The sequence below is a fragment of the Clinocottus analis genome, unplaced genomic scaffold (genome assembly GCF_023055335.1).
Source record: "Clinocottus analis isolate CAN_PGR_092001 unplaced genomic scaffold, fCliAna1.0.p SCAF_5, whole genome shotgun sequence".
In the NCBI taxonomy this organism is placed as follows: domain Eukaryota; kingdom Metazoa; phylum Chordata; class Actinopteri; order Perciformes; family Cottidae; genus Clinocottus; species Clinocottus analis.
In genome coordinates, this window is record NW_027176207.1 from 7,482,983 (window position 1) to 7,503,236 (window position 20,254).

A 20,254-nucleotide genomic window follows, 5' to 3' on the forward strand; every position below is an offset into this window, starting at 1 on the left:
AAGAGAAGTGAAATGTGATTGGATAAAATGAGAGAGAGATTGATATCTATATCTATCGAAATATATATATCTATATATCGACAGATATAATAATAATAATAATAATAATAATAATAATAATAATAATGATAATTATTATTATTATTATTATTATTATTATTATTATTATTATAAAATAGCTTTAACCAAGATGCTGTTTAGGCCACCAGAAAAGGCTTGGAAAGCCCTGATGGCCCCGCGACCGGTACACACACAAACATGGCCAATAAAGCTAATTCTGAATCTGATTTTCAGTGTGCTCTGTTCATTGTGTAACAGTTGGTGGCGCTGTTTATTTTACACGTGTCTTGTTGGCTTTCTGTTCTGCGTGAAACGGAGAAGAAGAAAGAAGGCGGAGACTGAAAAAGAATCGCGCATGCGCAAATCAGCCTCTGATCCCGCCGTGGTTTTATAGAGCGGAATGTACATGTACATGTTTCTTCACTGTCACCCAAATAGAAAAAAAATAAAACACAGTGTAACAGTTCCATCCAAGAAAATATACAATTAATGAGTTAAACAATTGCTATATCATTAAATGTCTGTCTCCTACAGCTCCCATTACCAATTTGCAAATTATGCAATTACGTCATTTAGCAGCTTTTGGGACAGCCAATAGCTACTTTCCTTACTGAGAAGTGGGCAAGATTGGTCACTGGCGGAGGCGCTTTGAGGTCAGTACTTGGTTATTTCACCACCGAAGAGAAGTAGGTCGACAGCATATTAAACTCAAGCAAAATGAACGGCTTGGAAGAAGAAACAATGGCACCACAGACGTTCCTCTACGGTAAGAGATAACTTCTACATGTGCGAATTTTAAAGGTGTTAAACATTAAGGCGACGTGTCCTCATGTTTGGTAAGAGAAGACGGTAAATGCATGTTTAACTGTGTTCGGTCCTCTTGCCATTAAAGGTGATGTTACTATTACCACACTAAACACTTAAACGTGTAATGTGTGCCAATCTTTAATCCAATATTGTAGCAGGGGTCTAATGAAAAGCACGGCTTTAAACCAGTCGTATCTTTTTTATAGCATTACACGTGTTTGACTATAAACATGGCGGCGCCCATGTTTTGTTAATACTGTTAATATTTCAATATTTCAGTTTCACTCAAAGTTATGATGGGGTTATAATGTATTGGCACATGACTTTGTTTTGTTAACCCAACATTATGAGCTTAATTTTTGACCTGGTAAATTGACCTCTTCTCGAAAAGCCGTCTCCACGTGGTTTTAAACGCACGTGGGTCTTGCGGACTTCCTCCGCTCGAGTAAAAAAGTAGACCTTCTTGCTTGTAAATAGCTCACTTAGTTTCTTTGGCACTATCCAAGCAAACGTTTTGGTAACGGGTATTTGTTACACGATGAGATAATTATTATTAATAATCGTGACTGAAATGGCTAAGGAATGTGTGTGTGTGTATGGATGATCCGCACTCCCGGCGCATTACCTCGTTTAACCCCAACACTATAAGGAGATTTTTTTTTTAGATTAATGGTGCAGGCCGCAGATGGTTGAGGATCACTTCTGCTGCTAAGCCGAGAAACGTTTTTAGGCAAACATTTTGAGTTTATTAAGACGCTAGGGTACATGATTAAACGACATGGATGGATGGATGTGGAAATTATTTTATCCATGTAATTAGTCAATAAGAATTATCACGTAAATATGGTTAGACACTTTTATGCTTTTTGTATGCACCTTGCGCTCTATAATGAGGTCACTTCCCACGCACATACTTATTTTTTTAATTAAGCAAGTTACTATCAGTTAAAGATTACAAAATCAATATTATCTGCCTTAAGTTGTTGCTGGGGCACTTTGTGTAAATCGTTTTAATTCATGTCTTTTCATCAGGATGCGTGCTGGAAGCTGGAAAGGAGGTCTTGTTCAATCCCGAGGACGATGAGTTTGAGCATCAGTTGGATTTAAGAATGGTAAGAACCCTAAGATCTAATTAAGGAGGCATTATAATGCAAGCCAATTCTTATAACGTGTTAGATGCTCTAAATTTGTTTACCACTTGCTGATGCATGCACACCAGTTTAATCAGTCGTCAAAAAATGGCCTCAGGGTTTGTTTGTACAGTTCTAGACTGTAGAATTACAGTCAACGTGTGCCTGCTCCTCTAGGCATGTGTCGATCCTAGTACGAAAGATGAAATTCACATGGTGGAGGTGGAAGGACAAGACACAGAGGGTCAGAAGATCAAAGCTGTACTGGTCTCGCTTAAGCCCTCCAACCTGCCAAGTGTAAGTACATTTGTTAGCAACGCTTCATCTCGCTGTGTTTTAAAGTTTGTGTCCCTTTAGCCACCCAAACAAGTTTAAATCTGTAAAGGTTGAATAATTCTACTTGCCACCAATATCAGAGCAGAAATTGATTTAAATATTTTTTTGCAGGTGTCTCTTGGGGGTTTCACAATTACACCCCCAGCAATTTTCCGTCTGAAGGCAGGTGCTGGTCCAATCCATATCAGTGGACAACACCTAGTCAGTAAGTATTAGTCACAAGAGTATGCAGATGTTTTACAAAGGGTGCGGGTTATTGTGGAGGTGTACGACTAACGCATTAGTAGAAAAGGCTGGATTATTTTTTTCTCCCCTTCATAGCATCTCCTACTGGCTTTTTGTTTAACTCTAGTTTTCTTTTTTCACTCGAAGTGATGGAGAACGATCAGTCCTTTGATGAAGATGACGACGATGATGAAGAAGAAGAGGAGGAGGAATGTGTCGGAACATCAAAGAAACGAGCTGCGTCCTCCCCTTCCCTAAAGTCTCAGGTTTGTTTTACACATCACTGTTGTGGTCACACATTTTGTCAGAATTAAAATGTCTAACTCATTTTTTAAATCTTTTTACAGAAAAAAATGAAAATGGATGACGTGGATGATGAGTGAGTGATGCTTCACACTCCTTTTTATATTAACACTGGGACTAAAATCGAAAACTGTATCAAACTAACTTTTAACATTTATCAAATATTATATATGTAATGCAATTCAGTTTGGTAATGGTCCAGTTTTTCACCAGCACTCGGGACAACATTTTGCACATCAACTGCTGTTAAAATAAAGTCTTGGCAACATTCCAGAAAACAAGGAAATAGTTTGTCTCCCTTTTTATCAAAGTTGAAGCAGAAGTAATTAACACTCTGTATGTATTTATTTAGTATGTGTTCAGGGTTTTATTATACGTTACAAATTGCATTTAAAGAAGATATTTGTTTTACTATGTTTTTTTATTAAGAAAATCTCTTTAAAATTTTTTTAGGGATGATGATGATGATGACGATGATGATGAAGAGAGTGAGGAAGAAGAGTCACCTGTTAAGGCAAGCATTGGTTTTAATACAGATTTGGCAGTTCTGGCTGCAATTGTTTTTCTTACCATTATCTGCTTGTTTGTTGCAGGCCAAGGTAACTCCTTCCAAAAAGAAATCCACAGCTCAGAATGGCAAGAGCTCTGCCTCCAACACTCCAGCCAAGAAGCAGGTAACATAAAATGAACCTTTTTTCTTCCACCACCGAGAATAGCATGTAGCAACATTACTATTGGATGTAGCTGGTATATTACAGAAAATGTCAATGCCTGTGAAGCTTCATCCTATGAATATCATATCTTCAAACGTTAAGACTAAGTATTCTCTGTCTCTCTGAAAGTGTTAATGTGATGCTCTTTACAGGAAAAGAGCCCTAAAGCTACAAAGTCGCCAAAGGCCCCAGGAACTCCTAAAGTGACTCTAACCCTTCCTGAGATTAAAGCCAAGATAACTGAGACAATGAACAAGGTGTGTGTCCCTGGAAGTCTTTTTATCCATCAGTATATTGTTTTATTGATCTCCTTTTCCATTTATTTCCTGAGTAATGTGGCATGAAAGGAATGTACATATGCTCATTTGTTATTTCCATTTTTTCAGGGTGTAACATTACCTAAAATCCAGCCCAAGTTCGAGAATTTTGTGAAGAACGGTCATAACATCTCAGACGTCAAGGTATAGTAAAAGTTTGTTGCCTGCTGACATTTCTCATACACCCTTTTGTTTTCCTAAATTATCTTGGAAACTTTATTGCATATGTTTATTTTGAGTTCAGTGACACACCTGTGTGTTAACAGTTTTGTTTCTTCTTTAGGTTATTGCAGAGCTGTGGAAGTGGCGACAGACCTTGAAGGATGCTAAATAAGTGTCTCTGTAGTTTTATTTCTTTTTATGACTTGTTTATACCCACAGCACCTCTCAAATCCTCTGAAACCAAACTCGGTGCCTCACACTTGTCAATAATTCTACGTCTGGTCCAGAGACTAGAGAGGCGTGGCATTGTCTTTCCTCAATTACTCGTTCACTGGGAAATAAATAATGTTAGGTTGTTTACTAAACCATGGCAGAACCAGCGTATGAATTTGCAACATCTTTTCTAAATGTGTAAATAAAGTTCTCGCTAGGTTGTTGACACCTGAGTGGTGGCTATGTTCATGTGTTTGTTTGTTTTTTTTTGTTTGTTTTTTTAAATATACAAAAATGATAAAGGTTTATTCTGCTTCTTTCAGAAACTATACAAATCCCTCCCATTAGTTAAAAATACATACAGGACCTAGCAACAAAGCAGCTCAAGAATCTTTCCGCTCGATTTGTACATGGTGTCGGCATTTAAAGCTGAATTTTTGGCTGCCATCAGCAATGAATATGGTGATGCTGTATTCATTTTTTTTTGTATTGTCCACCATGAACATGGAAAATTGCACTTTTTGAAATGTTTTGAATGTTTATGCTATCGAGATTCCTGGGGTAAAGATCCTTAAGGACTGCAAATTGTCCACGTAACCTGACGCATGCGTGTAGTATTTTTTTGTATTTAACCGTCCGGTAGTACTCAATCGGTTGGCAGAGACGTTAACCTATTGGGGAGACATGCACATTTCAGCATCTGTTGGTTTCAGTTATTTGCATTGCCATTACTACTAGCCAATAAATAGGCCAACGGTTAGATACTTTAGCTGTGAGCTACTAAATAAAGAAGGAATTTGTGAATATTTTTTCTTTTGCTTCACCTTTTTTCAACCAATTATTTGCAGATGTTAAAAGAAATGTCCACCTGTATTGATGAGGTTTCAACTTCTGTGTTCATGTGACCAGTTAAAGTAAAAAGTAATTGTTGGTGGATAAGGTTTGCGGGTGCAAAATGTCATTCCATGTTATGAAGAAAGGAGTGTAAATTTGCGTGGATTAAAAATATGCCCTGTGTTTGAATGGATTGATTCACTAATTTGTCATAGGTCTCTGCTATAAGAATCTGAATACTACCTATTAAGATACATCCACGTATTTGATTTGACTGCAATGTACTTGTCATTAAATTTTCAATCACATCTTGTGTTAATTTTGTCTACCCATGTAGCGCCAAGCTATCTTTTGAACATTGCAGTAATGTGTCAGCCATGAAGTTTGGGATAACTTAAAGCTTTAGTTAAGAGTCAATATTCGAACTGAATTGAAGGACTTCACTAAGTGGATTTTCCCTGTTTGCCCAGTAAATTTGTTAGCTTGTAATTAAGCCCAATTTACACTCGTGTTTTTATTGTCTCTTATGTTGGGCTACCTCTTGATGATCAACCCAGGAAGAGGCTGGTTAGCATTGGATTCAATTTAAATGTTATGTGCAGCTTTAACACAGAACACAAGTCCCCTCTATGAGACTCCGATCATTGAAAAACTGCAAGTACAGACATGAAGCCAGTTCAAGATCATTAAGCCCTTTCTGCTCATTTCTACCTTTTAATGGTCCATAAAATGACCCCTTTGTTTAGCGCAGTGCATCATTTACTATCACTGGTGTGATGCTCAGTAACTATTTAGTGCCTTGTTGCAATGGCCTGGATTTGACTGGTGGTTTTCTTGCCTCCAACTCCACTGTGTAGTCAACATATTTTGGTAATAGTTCAACTAATAAGAGTTATCTGGTGTGTGTACATTGTATGTTTATCGGGTCAGGGGTCTGACTGTGCCTTGGTGGAACCATTATTACTTTTTGGAGCTGGCCTGAAGGGGAGGATAGAAGAAGAGAACAGCAGGCAGAATGAGAGCAGAGGGAAAAAGAGAACTAGAGTGAGACACTGCTGGGTCTAATAAATCACAGGAATGACTAATTGGACACACGTGATAATGAGAGATGTAAAAAGACAGGAATAATGATTCAGAATCAGGTTTTATGGCCATGTACATTTTCACATACATGAAATTTGATGCCGGATTCTGCACTTCGTACTTGTTTACAAAAAAATTTCAAGTAAAGGTTAAATATAAAAAAGACATTTAAAAAACAGTGGCCCGAGTAAGTGCAAGTGGAAGTGTCTGATTAATTGTTCAATTGTTCATCAGACTCACAGCTAGTGGGAAGAAGCTGTTCCTGTGTCTGGTGGTTTTAGTGTACAGTGTTCTGTAGCGCCTACCAGAGGGGAGGAGTTGGAACCGCTTGTCTCCAGGGTGTAAAGGGGTCTGCAGTAATCTTTCCAGCCTGACTCTGGAAGTGTACAAGTCCAGGATGAAGGGCAGGTTGGAACCAATAGTTCTCTCTGCAGACCTGATGAGCCGTTGCAGTCTGGCTCTGTCTTGTTTGGTGGCCGATCCAAACCACACGGTGATGGAAGAGCAGAGGACAGACTGGATCATCATCCAGTCTGTCCTCTGCTCTTCCATCACCGCGGAGTAGAACAGGAGCAGCAGCTTCTGAGGCAGGTGTATTTCCTGAGCAGGAAGTACAGCCTCTGCTGGGCCTTCTTGCGGATGGTGTTGATGTTGGAGGCCCACATCAGGTTCCAGGAGACTGTGGATCCCAGAAACCTTAAGGTCTCCACCGCAGAAAAAGTGCTGTTGTATATGGCGAGAGGGGGCGGGTAGTGCTGGGTGGCTCCTCCACTGTCATCTCCACTGTTTTGAACTTGTTTAGCTCCAGGTGGTTCTGATCACACCAGAAGACCAGCTGTTTAACCTACCGTCTGTACGCAGACTCGTCACCGTTTCTGATGAGGCCGATGACCGTTGTGTCGTCTGCGAACTTCAGGAGTTTAACAGTCGGGTCCCTAGAGGTGCAGTCGTTGGTGTAAAGGGAGAAGAGCAGTGGGGAGAACACGCATCCCTGGGGGGCACCAGCGCTTATAGTCTGGGTGCTGGATGTGATTTTTCCCAGCTTCACCTGCTGCGTCCTGTCTGTCAGGAAGTTTTTTATCCACTGATAGGTGGGGGCTGGTACGGTGAGCTGAGAGAGTTTGTGATGAAGTGCCTCCGGGATGACGGTGTTAAATGCAAAGCTGAAGTCCACAAACTGAACTTTTGCGTATGTCCCTGGAGTCAAGGTGTTGCAGCTTGTGGTGCAGTTCCATATTAATTGCATCATCCACCGACCTGTTTGGTCAGTAAGCAAACTGCGGTGGGTCTAGCAAGGGCCCTGTAATGTCCTTCAGATGGGTCAACAACAGTATTTCAAAGGATTTCATGACCATGAACGTCAGGGCAACGGGTCCCTCAAGGCTCTGTCCTGGGTCCTCTCTCCTTCTCTTTTCTCTGTACACCAACTCCCTCGGCTCTGTTATTCGCTTGCATGGCTTCTCCTACCATAGCTATGCTGATGACACCCAACTGATCCTCTCGTTTCCCCAATCAGAAACACAGATACCAGAGTGAATCTCTGTCCCTGTCTGACTGACATCTCTCATTGGATGTGCACACACCACCTGAAAATCAACCCTGACAAGACTGAACTGTTTTCCTTGCAGGAAAAGGCTCTCCCACCCACGACCTCACGATCACCTTCAACAATGCAGTGCTGGCCCCGACCCCGACTGCCAGGAACCTCAGTGTGACACTTGACAATCAACTCTCCCTTACTGCCAACATCATCGCAACAACATGCTCCTTTAGGTATAAACTGTACAACATCAGGAGAATACGTCCCCTGCTCACACAGAAGGCGGCACAGGTTCTGGTCCAGGCTCTAATCATCTCTCGCCTTGACTACTGTAACTCCCTCCTGGCAGGTGTACCTGCCAATGCCATTCAACCTCTACAGCTCATCCAGAACGCAGCAGCTCAACTGATCTTCAACCTCCCGAAATTCACCCACACTTCTCCGCTCCTCCGCGATCTTCACTGGTTACCGTTGGCCGCCCGCATCCGCTTCAAAACATTAGTACTTGCGTATCGTGCTAGGAACCGATCAGGTCCGACCTACATCTGCACATGGTAAAATTGTACGCACCAGCTCATCCGCTCCGCTCAGCTTCAGCTAATCAGCTGGTCTCTCTGTCACCGAACTAAACACTCAACAAAGTAACAACTGTTTGCTGTACTGGCTCCTTGATGGTGGAATGAGCTCCCCACTGACATCAGAACAGCAGAAAGTGTCTACATCTTCCGCCACAAACTAAAAACTCATCTCTTTCAACTACATCTTGAATAAAGACAGTAGCAGTAGCACTTTGGCAGCACTGAGATGGCTCTTAAGGGTCATTTATACTCAGGTTTTACGCAGAGACGCAAGCACGCAAGACACACAAAGGCCCCCTTGCGTAGTCCTTTCAGCCATCTTGCGTGCTTCCGTGTGTCACCCAAAATTTCTGACTATCCGGCAAAGCTACGCGAGCCGTTCGCAGCCCGCAAGCCTGTGATTGGTCTGCTAACCACATCCTTTCTGAGTCTCGCATTTCTGGTTTCATAGCATAATACCGCTGTTTTTAAAAGCCATAGCAGAAACACGAACAATGGATCCCGTTGAAGAACGTTTGTCTGAAGAGGTCCGCAAATATGAGCATTTATATAACCCGTCTTTGACAGCGTATAAGGACACGCAGATGGCGGTAATTTCCTGGAGGGAGATATCGGTGAACGTCGGTGTGCAGGTCGACTCTAAACTCTCGTTGCGCCACCTACTCTTTCTGGCGTATGGAAAAGGCACGGGAACTATAAACCAAAACGAGTTCGTCGATCCAACTGCGTGGCCAGCCGCAGTTGTAGTTGCAAGAGTGTATATCGACCCTTCACTGTTATCACTTCGTAGTTTGACTTTATTGAAGAAATTGTACTTTCTTGATTCTGGTTGTTCTGAGTTTGTACTCACGGTTGAATGCACTTAATTTAAGTTGCTTTAGATAAAAGCATCAGCTAAATGACATGTAATGTTTGTAATCATTCTCCTGTGATGGAGGATTTCTTGGGGACCGGGATGATCACGGAGCGCTTGAAGCAAGAGGGCACTTCACGCAGCTCCGGTGATCGATTGAAGATCAGCGTGAAGATGAGGGCCAGCTGGTCAGCACAGACTTTCAGGCAGAGGGGGACACGCCGTCTGGGCCTGGAGCCTTCCTGATCTTCTGTTTGTGGAAGAGCTGACTCACATCCTCTTCGCATATCCTCAGTGCCGGTGTGGGGTTGGTTGGGAAAGGTGAAAAGGAGGCAGAGAGTGGAGGTGGTAAAGGCGATTGTACGATGATGGGGTAGATGGGTGGTGTGGAAGTGGGCTTATAAACCTGCAATACAACTTATTCAGGTCGTTGGCCAGTCGGTGATCCTCGGTGTGTGTGTGTGTGTGTGTGTGTGTGTGTGTGTGTGTGTGTGGGGTGGGTGGTGGGGGGGGGGGGGGGGTAGAGATGGTCTCTTGTAGTTTGTGAGTACTTTCAGGCCTCTCCAAACTGAAGAGGGGTCGTTGGCTGAAAACTTTTTTTCCAGCTTTTCAGTGTAGCTCTTCTTAGCTACTCTGATCTTCCTCGTCAATGTGTTCCTGTCTTGGTTGTACAGAATCCTGTCCCACCACTGTAAAGCCTAGTTTATGCTTCTGCGTCAGGTCCTACGCCGTAGATACGCCGTCGACGCAGACCCCTACGCCGTAGCCTGACGTGCATCTCCCAAAAATCCTAACTACGTGTCTCGTTGACGCGGACCGCAAGAGCTGTGATTGGTTCGCTCCGAACGAAAAAATTTCAGTGGTCGTAAAGACCACCTCTGCAAACGTCTTCTCTGTCGCCTGCGCTTCAACATTTGCAATATAAGCATTTGCTCTTCAATATTGATGAGCTCCGACTCTATAACCCCTGAAACCAAACAGCCACACACCCCTGGCGGCATGGCGGTGAATTGCAGAGCAACGCGGTCCCTCGACGCAGAACTTTGAATGCTCAAAGACGGCGTCCCCTCGACGGCGTAGGTACGGCGTCGACTTGACGCAGAACCATGAACTAGTCTTTGGCCCGATGAAGCTGCCTGAGTCTTGCAGTGAACCAGGATTTATTGTTGAATGTGCAGAAGGTTTTATTCTGCACACACGTCTTTACAAAAGCTGATGTATGATGCACGTGAAAACGCTCCCCGCATGGTGCTTAAAATAGCTTAAAATTAACACCAAAAAGCTGAATTTAGCCTACCTTAATACTTTCACCCACCCTTACATTTTGTATAGTACAAAACAGAATGTAGGTACCTTAACAAACCACAAGGTGGCAATAGAACCAAAGCAACTTTCATTGTTAGCCATCATGAGGCTGTGTGCCATGAACCTAAAGCAAGATGGCTTCCAGCCAGAGTAGATTGGCTCTAAGGATTTCAAGTTCCCACCTCTGTCTAAGAATCAAAGCAAACCATGTGTTTGCTCTCCAACAATTCTAAATGGCAATATACTGCTGCATATAAGCAGTATTTCATGGATTGTGAACCCCTTTACCAACACTACCTTAGCAAAGCATACATGTCCTTTCAAATTGTATTATTGGTCTGTAGTGCTGCATGAACTTCCATTTGTCAATTTTTAAACAAATTTACACCTTTCAAAACTTAATTATTGAAGCTTTTTAGAGTAAAAGTATAAGCTGCACTTGAGTGTTTTTTTTTCTTCCTTTGGTAGAAACATTTCTACAGGACAGAAACTGTACATTTTTTATTTATGTACAAACACATTAAAAAAAAATATGAGTGCAGAAACCACTTTTGGGACTTAAACAGGTCATTTCACAAACAGTAACAAATGGATAACTCACATCCGTCATTCTGTATTTATGGCAACAAAAACATTGGGAAGTTGAGTGAAATGAATCACTATACTTTAATTTATGTAGTAACAATTTTACACCAGCACTTTATTCAATCAAAATAGTCTACAGCGGTACTAAGAGAGTTGTAGTTCTCATATAAATAAAAAGCACAAAAAAAATGGAATGGTCAAAAATAATTTCAGGTGCTAAAACTATGAACTACATAATAGTCATTGCCACATCAGATAGTCAGTGCCTTCAAAAAATGTCCCCCCAAAAAAAATCATTGTAGCATGGAAAATATATTTCTACATACCAAGTTGTAGCCATAGTGTGGGTTTCACCTTGATTTGAACCTAGTGTTACTACGAGGCTAAGATACTACATTGCATTCAAATCAGTCAACACTAACTGTAAATAGCCATTATTAAAATCTTTAATGCATTTCTTAAAAATAACATTACAGTAACATCACAGAGAAGTCCTCCAGAAACTAAAATAAAAAAAAATATGAAAAAAGACAGACGGTACAGGTCCCCTCCTGGGATAGATAAATCTTTTCAAGGTTTCAAGATCTGAGTTTAATATCAAAGTGTTCCTTTAGCCTCTGACTGCTCAAACGTATTCCTTGCTGCTGGCTGGTCTGGAGATGGGATACTTGGGTGTTGACTTTTCTCTTGGGCAGGACGCTGCCAGCATGCCGCCTCCCACTACAGCCAGGAATGATCCGGCCCAGGCAATGAAGATGGCAGAACCAAACTCGTACCTTAAGAGAGACAAGTTGGATTGAGTCAAAAGGGTAACCTGACGCCGGCAGAGCGCCGGCTAACAAAACCAACTTTGCCAATACATTTATCAACACGAGAGGAGTGGCTGTAAACATGCAAAGGTGCAGGAGGGAGAGATCAAAGTCTACATCCTAAATACACCAGCAGGTCTAACATGTTTGGGGACACATGTACAGTCTCATAAATGGCCTTGGGCCTCTGAAGAAGACAAATGCGGGGCACACAGGTTTTCAGCCGAAAATTATAATGAACTTACTTGGTATTGACAGGGGTGAAAGGGTTGTAGAAGGCTTGGATGATATCGTGAGCATACCAAGAGCAGGCAACAATGGCACACAAAGCTGTGGGAATGCAAAGAAGAAGATCACTTAAACTGTTAGCGTCAAGGGAATGAGGAACAAGGGAAAAATTACTTACAGCCAATCAGGATGATGATGCCAGCACCCATGGCAATGCGGGATTTGCGTGTTTTGTCATCTCCTCCACAGTTGGTGCACTTCATTCCCATGCAGGCTACGCCCAGACCGGCCACCGTAACAATGATACTCACGATCATGAGGGCGCGGGTTGCCTGGAGGGCGCCTGGATAAAACAAGATAGGATGAAGCCGTCAGTTAGTGAGACAAGTATTCAACGCTTCTAGATAGCCGCTACGCAGGGTCATTGGTGTGGCAAGACTTGTGCTTTACAAGAGTAAAACAACAACAAAGATAATTCAAAATTCATTTCTGCAATAATTAAAAGCCTCAACTTATTTTCTGCATGGTTCCTTTGAAGAGTTTGAGCCACCATTTTGAGAGAAAGACAAAACACAGCATGTACAAACACTGTTCATGGACAACAGAGTGGCTTCTGTCTCAATGCCACTCCCATTAAGGACGTAGCACAGAAACTGGCTTCAACCGGAAGCCCAGAGAAACTAGAGGGGGTGGTGAGTGGGCGTGTGGGCTTGTGTGCAAGTCAGAAACAGGTCTAACCAGGTTTCAGGTTTCATTATAAGGAAGACACTCCCAATTTTAGGTACTCACAGCCCGCTTTTCAGCAGGTGGACATTTTGCAGCTTCAACCTAAAAAAACTATGTGAGGAATGACCAATGTGGCTGGAAGTACAAGACTCAATCTAGTTGTGACATTTTTCCCCGTTTTGACATAAACTGTTCATAAAAGTCAGGTTTGTCGTAGTAGGATTTGAGCAGGCATTTTCAAAACGTCTTTATTTGTTCACATGCTTCATATCTAACCACCGCAGCTATAGTCACAATGTTAATCAAAGTTGGTTCGTGTTCATATTTGAAGAGGGTGATAAGACACATTGTGCTGTAGATATGAAATCAAATGTTTTGATAGGTTAAATTGACAAAAAAAAACAACATACATTATATGGCCGATTGGTGTACTTCTCACTAACTCTTAACTAAACTAGTAAGTAACAGATGTGAGCGCATTGAATGAATGCCATGGTTGACACACGGAAGAGCAGAGGCACTGAACTATACACAAGGTTTCCCTTTGACAGTCAGGCCGTATACACTGGAGGGCAATCCATGCTACACATCCAAGTTTAGTTTGAAACATGTACAATCCAACCATTATGACACCAGTGACCCACTGCTTCAAGATAACAGGGTCATAAAGACCGATACAGCACATGGACTTTTTTTAGGCCTTCAAAAAAGGAAATTAAACAGTAGTTACAACTTCTCCCTTTAGTTTTAGATGTTTATCTTTTAATGATAGCTTTACATGTTCACGAATAAATAACCGGTTTGTTTAAAAAAAAAAGAATTCACTGAAGCGCAAATACTGCAAGCCACATACCACAGCCCAGAAGGGGCTCTTATGCAAGTGTTGCGCTCAAACGTTTAGTCAAATTAAACTAAAAAGTAATCTTTCCAGATTACGTATGAATGTATGGAATAATCAAACTTGTTGGGCCCAACATATCGCAAACCCAGGCTTTGTGTTAATGAGACACCCTTTGAGTCAAAGACAACACTGTTTGTGGGACTGGTATGCCGACCTGTTGCCTAAACAGTGACTCATACAGGTGTCTAACTGGTAACTGTGCTGCAAGTCCTGCACTGTGGGGATTTACACGCATGCAGGTAGAGGAGGAGCAATGTACTCGACAATGGCCTGCAGGGTAATCATTGCCAAAGTGTAAAAAATATATATATATATTTTTTAAAAAGGTGCTGGTGAAAGTAGGAATTATAAGCCATCTAGCGAAAAGAAAGTAGGAATTATAAGCATTGGTCCTCTATTGCAAAGTGCAGGTGAGGCCTCCTGGTGAGGCAGCAGTCAGTGAATAAAAAGGCCGTTAATAAGTTACTAAACCGGTCTGACCGAGCCACAGGAATCTGGGAACCGTTTAGTTGGAAAAACAACTCAGAAGAAACAGTTTATAGAAAGAAAGAAAAGGCTTCTATATTCCAACAGGTGCATTTGTTTGTTTTACACCATTTCCTGTTAAACGACTACTTATTGCTTTGATTAGGAAACGGACCGACTAAATTAGTTTAAACAAGATGGCTTTGTCTGGGGAAAAAAGGCCTTGAGGCGTAAATATTAACAAAGAAACATTATACTCAAAGCAAGATTCAACAGCTATAAGGACTTTTGAGCGAAGGGCCTACCCTAATAAATACAAATCTTAAGCTTAACAACTTTGAAAAAAAGAAACAACTTCGTCATTAAATTTGAATCCATTAACTGGGTGACTCACCGCTGAGCTGCAGGATGGAGTCGTACACTTTGCACTGGATCTGGCCTGTGCTCTGGAAGGCACAGGACATCCACAGCCCTTCGTACATGGCTATCGCCGTGATGATGTTGTCCCCAACGTAAGCGGACATCTTCCATTGGGGCAGGATTGTGCCAATTATCAGTCCAATTACGCCGATAAGGGCCAGGGCGAAACCCAAAATCTGCAGACCCGAGTTGGCCATTTTTTGTTGTTGTTACTTCTTCTTCGACTTGACGGCGGAATAACAAAGACGACGTCCACCTGCTGTGAAATTACAAATCCCCAACTCTTCACAAACCGACGGTGTTCGGCTAAATTTGCTTTTTTTTTTTGCTGCCAAAGCTGAGTGTTCCGCTGTTGTTTATTGTACGTGTCTCTTCGCTTTCTGGGATGAAGTCGGTAAACAACGTTGTTGTTTCAACTTATGAAGTCTGTCGGAGATTGGTCACGCACCTGTTCCTCTGCCGCACCTTGAATGGGGAGGGAGTCGCGAGAGCGCGCTTTTCACGCGGTTTCTGTCACAGGTGGGCGGGGACGCGCAAGTAGTTTCGACTCATCAGACATAATCTATATTTGGCTTAAATTATCTGGTTTTTGCTATTTATGATATGATGACACAGAAGCTCATCCGATGTTAATGTTGTGAATGCTAAATTCACAATGCATTTTTTTGAAATATCCTACGATTTGATATTACCAAAATAAAAGTGGACACTAAAAGCCAGCATTAGTCAAAGCATTGTTTAACCACGTTTTTTCTATTAAATACACTTGTTTTAACAAACTTTTATTTGTGTTTGTTTACCATATTTATATTTTAATATTATTTTTCAACTACATCTCATAGTATTGTACTGTGTTTTTTGTTTTTTGGTTCGCTCCTTGCAAAGCAAGGCAAGTTTATTTGTATAGCACATTTCAGCATTCAAAGTGCTTCACATAAACCATTAAAAGCAGATTTAAAAACAGTTAAGAAAACATTAAAACAGTCAAGAAAAATGAAAATAAAATGAAAGGCAGATTTAAAAACAATTTAGAAAACATTAAAACAGTTAAGAAAAAGACAAATAAAATTAATAAAAGTTGCAGTGCAGTTTAAGAAATAAAATGCAGTGAGATGCAGCATTGAGTCTAGTTCAATTAAAGGCAACCTCAAACAGAAAAGTCTTTAAACTGGATTTAAAGGAGCTGAGGGTCTCAGCAGATCTGCAGCTTTTAGGGACTTTGTTGCATAAATGTGGAGCAAAAGAGCTGAACGCTGCCTCTCCATGTTTAGTTTTGACTCTTGGAACAGAAAGTAGACCAGAACCAGACGACCTGAGGGGTCGGGATGGTTCATAAGGTAGCAGCAGATCACAAACATACTTAGGCCCCGAACCATTGAGCACCTTATAAACCAGCAGTAGGATTTTGAAGTCAATTCTTTGTTTGACTTTCTTTCACCATGTCAAATTCTTTGTATTTGTAAGGTACTTGGCAATGAACGGTTCTGATTCTGATTCTATGCTTAGCAAGCATAAAAACACGCAAAAATCAGAAAACCATAAGGCGTTTTGCAATACTATATCTTAAATATCTTAGACACAGTATGTCAAGCAAATTGTAAGCTCATGTTTACAGAATTAAAACTCCAAACTCATAAACGGAGAAGTTTGCACACATATTGTATGAACAGGTAAAGCACCAACTGTGCTTTTGTTATATATGCATGCATGGAATAGCACCCTGTTGGCTTAACGATGGGCTCCACGGGTGTCTAATTAAAAGTTGTCCAAAATAGGAAGTTGCATTGTGGTAAGCGGAAGTTGAGTAGAAAAATTAAGTTCCATTTCATCACACGAATCAATTGAGATATTTTTTAAATTTGAACTGGAGATTTAGGAGTTGTTTTACATTTATATTGTTTAATGTGATCAAAAGCTATTTCCCAAACTACTTTACAGACTAAATAAAGAGGAATATGTTCTGTAAGTAAGCACTTAACTAAGTAGGTGTACAGTGATTTCAACTGTTAACTTCAGGGAGATTTTACCTCAACCATAAGTAATTAATTAAACACACTGAACAATCAATATCATAACAGCTGTGTGCCAAAAGCGATACCAGCGATACTAAACGATACCAGCAGATCTTTAAAGAACACCCTTTCACACATGTCTTTTTGTTGGCTTTGTCATTTTTATATGGAGTGTGTGTGCGTTGGTGTGTGTGTGTGTGTGTGTGTGTGTGTGTGTGTGTGTGTGTGTGTGTGTGTGTGTGTGTGTCTGCAACTGCCATGTGCTTCAGTGAGAGGACAGAATGGCCCTCTGTAACCTGCTCTGATGGATGCTTTCTCTGCCATAGATCAGCAGAACTGAACTCCATGCCGTTGAGGTACATTTTGAACCAAACAAAATCCACATATGGCAGCAGGTGTGGATCACAGGCTCTGACCCTGTTTGATTAACAGTTATAAGCGTGAATACCATTCATTGATGCATCCTGTTGTTACGATAACATTGCATAAACCAGTACATCAGATGTACTGTATACTTTGATGAAATGATCACGTTATATTTGGGAATCAGAGTGAGTCAGGGTTTCCTAAGTCTGGTTTGACGGATCTCTGATCCTATATTGACTCAAGAAAGAAAAATAATGTTTGACTGAAATGTACCCTGTCAAAGTGAATGAGAAAAACTCGGCCTTTGATCGAGGCATTTTGTCTTGTAGCCAGCTCCCATTTTTGACTGTATTCATTACAAATATCTATCACTTCCTCCTTTAGACATTAATCTGGGCGGTAAAAATACCCCTCCCCCTTTTCTCAGCTTTTCCTGTAAATCATTCATTCGTATGTTTTACTGTGAGTTTTGTAACCTTCTCCTTCCGATTGAATTTGTTTTTTTATTTCTAATCACATAAGGACTTACAGATATATGACGAAACCTTTCAGTAGAATCCTTCATTGGGGTAAAATCCTCCCTCTTGACACACTAACACAAGGTGCGGATCTAAGACGCTGGTAGTTTCATTTATTAGGAACACAGCACCCTGAGGGAGAATTGCTCTCAGATGACAGTTTGTTCTCACCCGTTCACCATGACACCATAGGAGGAAATCCCGGGGCTTTAATGTCAGTTTAGAGCCGGATAAAGAGAAAGTGTTGTTCACCATATCTTATATTTTCTCTGTTGTTGTTTTGTTTTTGAGAATTGGATGTTCATCTTAAATCTGTAATGGGGTAGTGGTGACATTTTAAAAGTGACCCAGTGTTATTTTGTTATGTGTTATTGATCACGTGCTGTTCATGCAGTTATTAGAAATGAAAATGTCCCATAAAAATAGCTCTGCATACAAGTGAGCCTAGCAAGCACAGGCATGTGAGTTTCTTACACACTTTTACTCGATTGCGTCATAACCTCTTTGAACATATACGGTGATAGTCAGGTTCAGAAGTTACTATGATACTTGCGCAACATTGAGACTTCAGATTGATACCCACAGTCGCCTGCTGAGTCATCAGATACTGGGGGTAAGGAAGGAAGGACGTAAATATTCTTAACTTGTCGCAAGTTTCTTGACTAGTAAGATGACTCATGTAAATAGAAACAAATGACACTGAATGGAACAATGCACATGTGTTTATTATGCTTCACAGGGTGTGTCCTCTCTGGGTCAACTGCTGAGTCCTCTTCAAAAATGCATTGACACAAGTCAATGACATTTTAATTGGATTTTAATGGTTTCAATGATTTTAGTAAAAACTAAATTTGGGGTGAAATGTTGTACGTCTACTGGCACTGCAATTTCATATTTTATGATTCACACTACAAAAACATATTTTCCCTTGAGTGACCAATGAGGTATACATTAATCTGACTTAAATTACCTTTCTGTAAATCCTTCCACAAACTTCCTTAGTTATTTGAAGTCATAATTCTTTCCCGTTGATCAGATGTTTTCTCATCAGGATTTAACCTCTCTGTTTGACACTTGTGTGCATGTTGTGCCATACCTTTTGGAAGTAAACTGCAAAACAAAGTGTTACATGGGGCAAGATAAACAAATCTTAACCCTGAAGAGCAATACTGCCATCTGGTGGACACTGTGATTATAGAATCAGATTTATGCAACCAAGACGACTGTGACTGTTGTGATAAGAGCCAACAAATGCTTTCCTTTAATTAGCAGTCTCAATTAAAAGAGTTATCACCTGTTAAAAAAAAATGCATACAATGTATACAAATGTACACAAATGGAACATAATCAGCAATGATTAGACAGGTAGAAGCATTTGAGTTGTATCCAAATGTGGATGTATTTACTAGTGTCCCTGAATTAAAATGTATGGTGCCTAATGGCTTAATTAAAGTTGCTGCTATGGTGTGCTTGAAATGATTCTTTACTTATACTGTAGAAGAGTAGAAAAAAAATATTCATGTTAAAAAATACATGTTCTGTAGGTCAAATTAGTGTTCGATTTCTTATTTTCGCATTGCAATATTTGTCAGTACACTAAAAAATAAAGGGACACATAATGTGCCAAACATGTGTGTTTCACACTGTACTGTGAAACACCTGTTGTAAGAAATGAAGAATCAGATATACATGAAGGTCATTTGCAGAACACAAAAGTGATAGCCATTATCTTTTACTTGTTCGTCAAATGTCTTGATTTGTGTTAGTTGATCATGAATATATTTTGCCTCTTAGCAATTATTGCTACATGATATTGTTCCATGTTTGTTACCTTCACCTTGTGGTGACTCGGTTAATCGTGTCATGTTTGTTTTCCATCCATTCAATGTGGTGTTTATTGGCATTCATATCAATGACAGAGCAGTCGATTGTGTGTACAGTCAGAAGACATTCAGTGCTTGGGAAATCATAATTAGATGCAGCACATGCACATAAAACCTCCCAAGGTTGTGATTTTCTCACGTCAGTTCAAATTTAGCATGTAGATGCCTTTACCGGAATCATGGGCATGCTGAGGGTAATTGGTTCCTCAAGCTATCGTGAGAACTATATTTGGTTTAATGCCTTAATCCTTATTTGCCGCATTAAGAAATATAATGCTGCATTCAGTCTGAGCGCAGACTGCTCTGCTCTGTGTGGGTTTACTGAGAGTAATCTTATATAAATGCACAAGTCATGCTTCCATGAGATTTGAGATGTCCTAGTATAAAGGAGGAAAGAGGACTGTCTGACCCGGGCTGAGGCCACGTCTCGAAGGGGAGCCCGTTGTGAGAGTCAGTGACGACCCGGAGCGCATAATAATCTCCCAGATCACATGCTGCTCAACTTCAGCTTGTTCTGTAGAATGACTTGTAGCTTAATTATCCCAGTCGGTGGGACACGAGCCATCATCCATTTACCACGGTTATCGTGGAGAGACTGTAATGTCTAATTGACTGCTGGGTTGTGAACTGGAAGTAATTGCAGCTATTCATCCCTCAGATATGTTTTGATTAAATAATCTCGGTTCTTTGAAAAGACAGATGATTCTTCAGTAGATCAGACAGATGTGAGTTTTGTTCGTCTCAGACCAGATGCACGCGGTGTAATGTCTGAGCAGATTTACGTCAACGCTTTCATCCATCTTTATGCTTCACGTTGCCTTGTCATGCTTAACATGGAATTACCTGACAGCTGACCTGTATTTGTGTTCAGGGATTTGTATC

General features: G+C 40.8%; 2 protein-coding genes across 2 annotated transcripts; one reads left to right on the forward strand and one right to left on the reverse strand.

The window, feature by feature from the left end:
• The first annotated feature begins 667 nt into the window (after positions 1–667).
• Positions 668–5,408, forward strand: npm1a (nucleophosmin 1a). The gene is made up of 11 exons (XM_068601357.1): positions 668–826; positions 1,900–1,979; positions 2,175–2,294; positions 2,445–2,538; positions 2,706–2,824; positions 2,906–2,937; positions 3,315–3,375; positions 3,455–3,535; positions 3,727–3,831; positions 3,961–4,035; positions 4,175–5,408. Exons 1-11 carry the CDS (start codon positions 778–780, stop codon positions 4,223–4,225), a joined length of 867 nt encoding a protein of 288 aa, XP_068457458.1. The 5' UTR covers positions 668–777; the 3' UTR covers positions 4,226–5,408.
• Positions 5,409–10,974: 5,566 nt separating this feature from the next.
• Positions 10,975–14,994, reverse strand: cldn7b (claudin 7b). The gene is made up of 4 exons (XM_068600555.1): positions 14,568–14,994; positions 12,260–12,424; positions 12,099–12,183; positions 10,975–11,820 (listed from the first exon to the last, which is right to left on the reverse strand). The coding sequence occupies exons 1-4, from the start codon at positions 14,788–14,790 to the stop codon at positions 11,670–11,672; spliced, it is 624 nt and encodes a 207-aa protein (XP_068456656.1). The 5' UTR covers positions 14,791–14,994; the 3' UTR covers positions 10,975–11,669.
• Positions 14,995–20,254: the final 5,260 nt, after the last annotated feature.

Excerpts from the sequence above, each read along its gene's own strand:
- npm1a (XM_068601357.1), top strand. The coding sequence starts at position 778 with ATGAACGGCTTGGAAGAAGAAACAATGGCACCACAGACGTTCCTCTAC. Across the intron at positions 2,539-2,705 it reads CAGTGGACAACACCTAGTCA|TGATGGAGAACGATCAGTCC; the intron begins GTAAGTATTAGT and ends TTTCACTCGAAG. Across the intron at positions 3,376-3,454 it reads AAGAAGAGTCACCTGTTAAG|GCCAAGGTAACTCCTTCCAA; the intron begins GCAAGCATTGGT and ends TGTTTGTTGCAG.
- cldn7b (XM_068600555.1), bottom strand. The coding sequence starts at position 14,790 with ATGGCCAACTCGGGTCTGCAGATTTTGGGTTTCGCCCTGGCCCTTATC. Across the intron at positions 12,425-14,567 it reads CTCCATCCTGCAGCTCAGCG|GCGCCCTCCAGGCAACCCGC; the intron begins GTGAGTCACCCA and ends TGTTTTATCCAG. Across the intron at positions 11,821-12,098 it reads TTCACCCCTGTCAATACCAA|GTACGAGTTTGGTTCTGCCA; the intron begins GTAAGTTCATTA and ends GTCTCTCTTAAG.